The sequence below is a fragment of the Cebus imitator genome, unplaced genomic scaffold, assembly GCF_001604975.1.
Source record: "Cebus imitator isolate Cc_AM_T3 unplaced genomic scaffold, Cebus_imitator-1.0 Scaffold318, whole genome shotgun sequence".
Classification (NCBI taxonomy): domain Eukaryota; kingdom Metazoa; phylum Chordata; class Mammalia; order Primates; family Cebidae; genus Cebus; species Cebus imitator.
In genome coordinates this window covers 842362-845609 of record NW_016107633.1, presented here as the reverse complement: position 1 = coordinate 845609, position 3248 = coordinate 842362, and the positions used below count along the sequence as shown (strand labels likewise).

At 39.7% G+C, this 3248-nt stretch overlaps 1 protein-coding gene across 1 annotated transcript in view; it reads left to right on the top strand.

Annotated features, from left to right (window-relative positions):
- Positions 1 to 3248, top strand: part of UBA2 (ubiquitin like modifier activating enzyme 2) — a 41804-nt gene that overhangs the window by 12286 nt on the left and 26270 nt on the right. Inside the window, exons 7-8 of the mRNA XM_037729825.1 lie at positions 1509 to 1576; positions 2701 to 2870. Coding sequence (XP_037585753.1) covers positions 1509 to 1576; positions 2701 to 2870 — 238 coding nt within the window. The remainder of the gene's footprint in view (positions 1 to 1508; positions 1577 to 2700; positions 2871 to 3248) is intronic.

Genomic DNA, 3248 nt, shown 5'->3' with positions numbered 1-3248 from the left:
AAAAAAAAAAAAAAATAGAGAAACTATATAATTTTCATAGATGTAGAAAAAGCATTTGATAAAATTTAGCAAATACCGTTTCATCACAAAAGTTTAGGTGGGTGGATCACTTGAGGCCCCGAGTTTGAGACCAGTCTTGACAACATGGTAAAACCCCATTTCTACCAAAAGTACAAAAATGAGTACCTCCCAGGTTCAAGTGATTCTGCTGCCTCAGTCTCCTGAGTAGCTGAGATTACAGAAGCCCACCACCGTCCCTGGCTAATTTTTGTATTTTTAGTAGAGATGGGGTTTTACCACGTTGGCCAGGCTGGTCTCGAACTCCTGACCTCAGGTGATCCACCTGCCTCGGCCTCCCAAAGTGCTGGGATTACCGGCATGAGCCGCCATGCCCAGCCAAAAATGCATTTTAATACTTGAGTTAACCTGTTGTAAAATAGAAAAATCATAGGTGGAGCCATTGTAAGTTAGGGGATGTCTATTATTTTGCACTCACTAGTTGGCAGAGCATTAAGTTTAGCAAGTGTTACTTACCCTTGTTGGGAGTGAATATTAGAGCTTTGAAATTACACTTGGGTGGGGGGTTGTACCAAGGATTTCTATAACTTTCATTAGTCATATACTTAAGGAAATACTGGAAACTTAAATCCACAAGTGATTAAACAGTTTTTAGGATAACTTTATTAATAAAAGAGAATCTCAGTTTAATACCTTCAAATTTGTTTGTTAAGACTATTCAGCAGTAAAGAGCTATACTACCATGAAAAAAAGGTATCTTGTTCATTGCTGAATTTTTGTGCCCTAGATCAGGACTCTGCACATGGCAGTATGGTGATGTTCGTTGAACAGGTAGCTGCAGGTGTACTTCACAAACATTCTTCTGGTGTTAGAATGTTATCCAGGTTGTAAGTGAAAACCGCTCACTTGTTTCTTGAGTAGAGATTTTAACATTAAAATGTGCAGAGCCTCACTGATAGGAATGATTGTAGGCCTGCTACAGTTTAACCTTGCTTGCATTGCCGTTCACATTAGGATGCAAGCTAAGCACATTGTGTTAATACTTTTAAATTTATAGTTATTTATCAGTTCATTCTTTTTTTTTCTTTCTTTCTTTTTTTTCTTTTCTGGAGACAGAGTCTTGCTTTGTCACCCAGGCTGGAGTACAGTGGCACCATCTCAGCTCAGTGCAACCTCTGCCTCCTGGGTTGAAGCAATTCTCCTGCTTCAGCCTCCTGAGTAGATGGGATTACAGGCACATGCCACCACCCCTGGCTGATTTTGATATTTTTAGTAGAGACGGGATTTCACCGTGTTGGTCAGGCTGGTCCAAACTCCTGACCTCGTGATCTGCCTGCCTCGGCCTCCCAAAGTGCTGGGATTGTATACAGGCGTCAGCCACTGCGCCTAGCTAGTCGTTCACTCTTTATCTCTGCTAAACATTTGTAATAGTTAGGTGTTTGTTCAGAATGCTTTTTTGTACATAAGTATTTACTATTCTTAAATTATAGCCAGTTGTTTGGGGAAGAAGATGCTGATCAAGAAGTATCTCCTGACAGAGCTGACCCTGAAGCTGCCTGTGAGTAAATTATTTGGCATATGTTTTATTAGCAACTATTATCTTTATTTTGTTGATTTAATTTTGGTAGCTTAAGGGGAAAAAATTGCTATATGTGCTAGATAATGTATGTTTTAACGTGTTACTTAATTTTTTTTTTTTTTTTTTTTTTTTTGATTTTGCTTTTTTTATGTTATCTTTTTTTTTTTTTTTTTTTTTTTTGAGATGGAATTTTGCTCTAGTCGCCCAGACTGGAGTACAATGGTATGGTCTCGGCTTACTGCAACCTCCACCTCCTATGTTCAAGTGATTCTCCTGCCTCAGCCTCCCAGGTAGTGGGATTACAGGGGCCTACCAGTGCGCCTAGCTAATTTTTGTATTTTTAGTAGACACGGGATTTTACCATGTTCTCCAGGCGTGTCTGAAATGCCAGGCCTCAGGTGATCCACCAGCCTCAGCCTCCCAAAGTGCTGGGATAACAGGCATAAGCCACCATGCCTGGCCAAAACAATGTTTTACAAAAAAAATGTGATTTTAGGTTACTAAAAAGGAAATCAAGGTTGAGAGAAATTTTACGAGTCTAATAGAGCTGCAGATTGTTCCTAGATCTCATAATTGGTCTGTGCTTTGAACTGTTTTATGTGTAGCTTTCAGAAACTGAGGTACAGCAGGACAGTCGAGATGATTCACGCTAGTAATCCCAGCATTTTGAGAGGCTGAAGCAGACAGATTGCTTGAGGTCAGGTGTTCGAGACCAGCCTGGCCAACATGGCAAAACCTTGTCTCTACAAAAAATACAAAAATCAGCCAGGCATAATGGTGTGCACGTACAGTCCCAACTACTCGTGAGGCTGAGACAGGAAGATGGCTTGAGCCCAGAAGGTAGAGGCTGTAGTGAGCCGAGGTCTTGACAATTAAACACTGCAGCCAAGTTGACAGAGCAAGACTCTGTCTCCAAAAACAAGAAAGAAAGAAACTGAGATATAAAAAGATGCTGATGAGCATGTTATTTTTTCTTTCCTTGAACTCAGAGTATGTTGCATTTGGGGATTTCCATGAGTGACTCTCTTTTTATTCCCAAAGCTGAGTAAGAGTTCAGTTCTACATTTATTACAATTGAAAATAAAATGATGATTGTTTTGTAGGGGAACCAACAGAAGCTGAAGCCAGAGCTAGAGCATCTAATGAAGATGGTGACATTAAACGTATTTCCACTAAGGAATGGGCTAAATCAACTGGATATGATCCAGTTAAACTTTTTACCAAGGTTAGATTTACTTTTTTTATAATTGTGGGTAGATGGATGTATTGTTGTGCATAGATGTATTGTTCTAGTTCTGCTTGTTTTAAAATAGTCCATAAAATTGAATTAACCTTCTGTGTATATGCCTCATGACGTCCTGATAAAATGATTATTGCAATCCGGATATGCAGTTTTTAAAATGTTAGCATCTCTACTAAATCTATTAGTATAACATCTAAATAGGAGGTAAAATTGGAGGCTTGCTTGCATACCTTCTTAGTTGTCTTTTCTTCCCTCACTTTTTACAGAACTTCTTGGTTTTCCTGCTGCTTCTCATCTTCACTTTTTTTCTGAGACGGAGTCTCAGTCTTGTCACCTAGGCTGGAGTGCAGTCACATGATCTCAGCTCACTGCAACCTCTGCCTCCTGGGTTCAAGCAGTTCTCCTGCC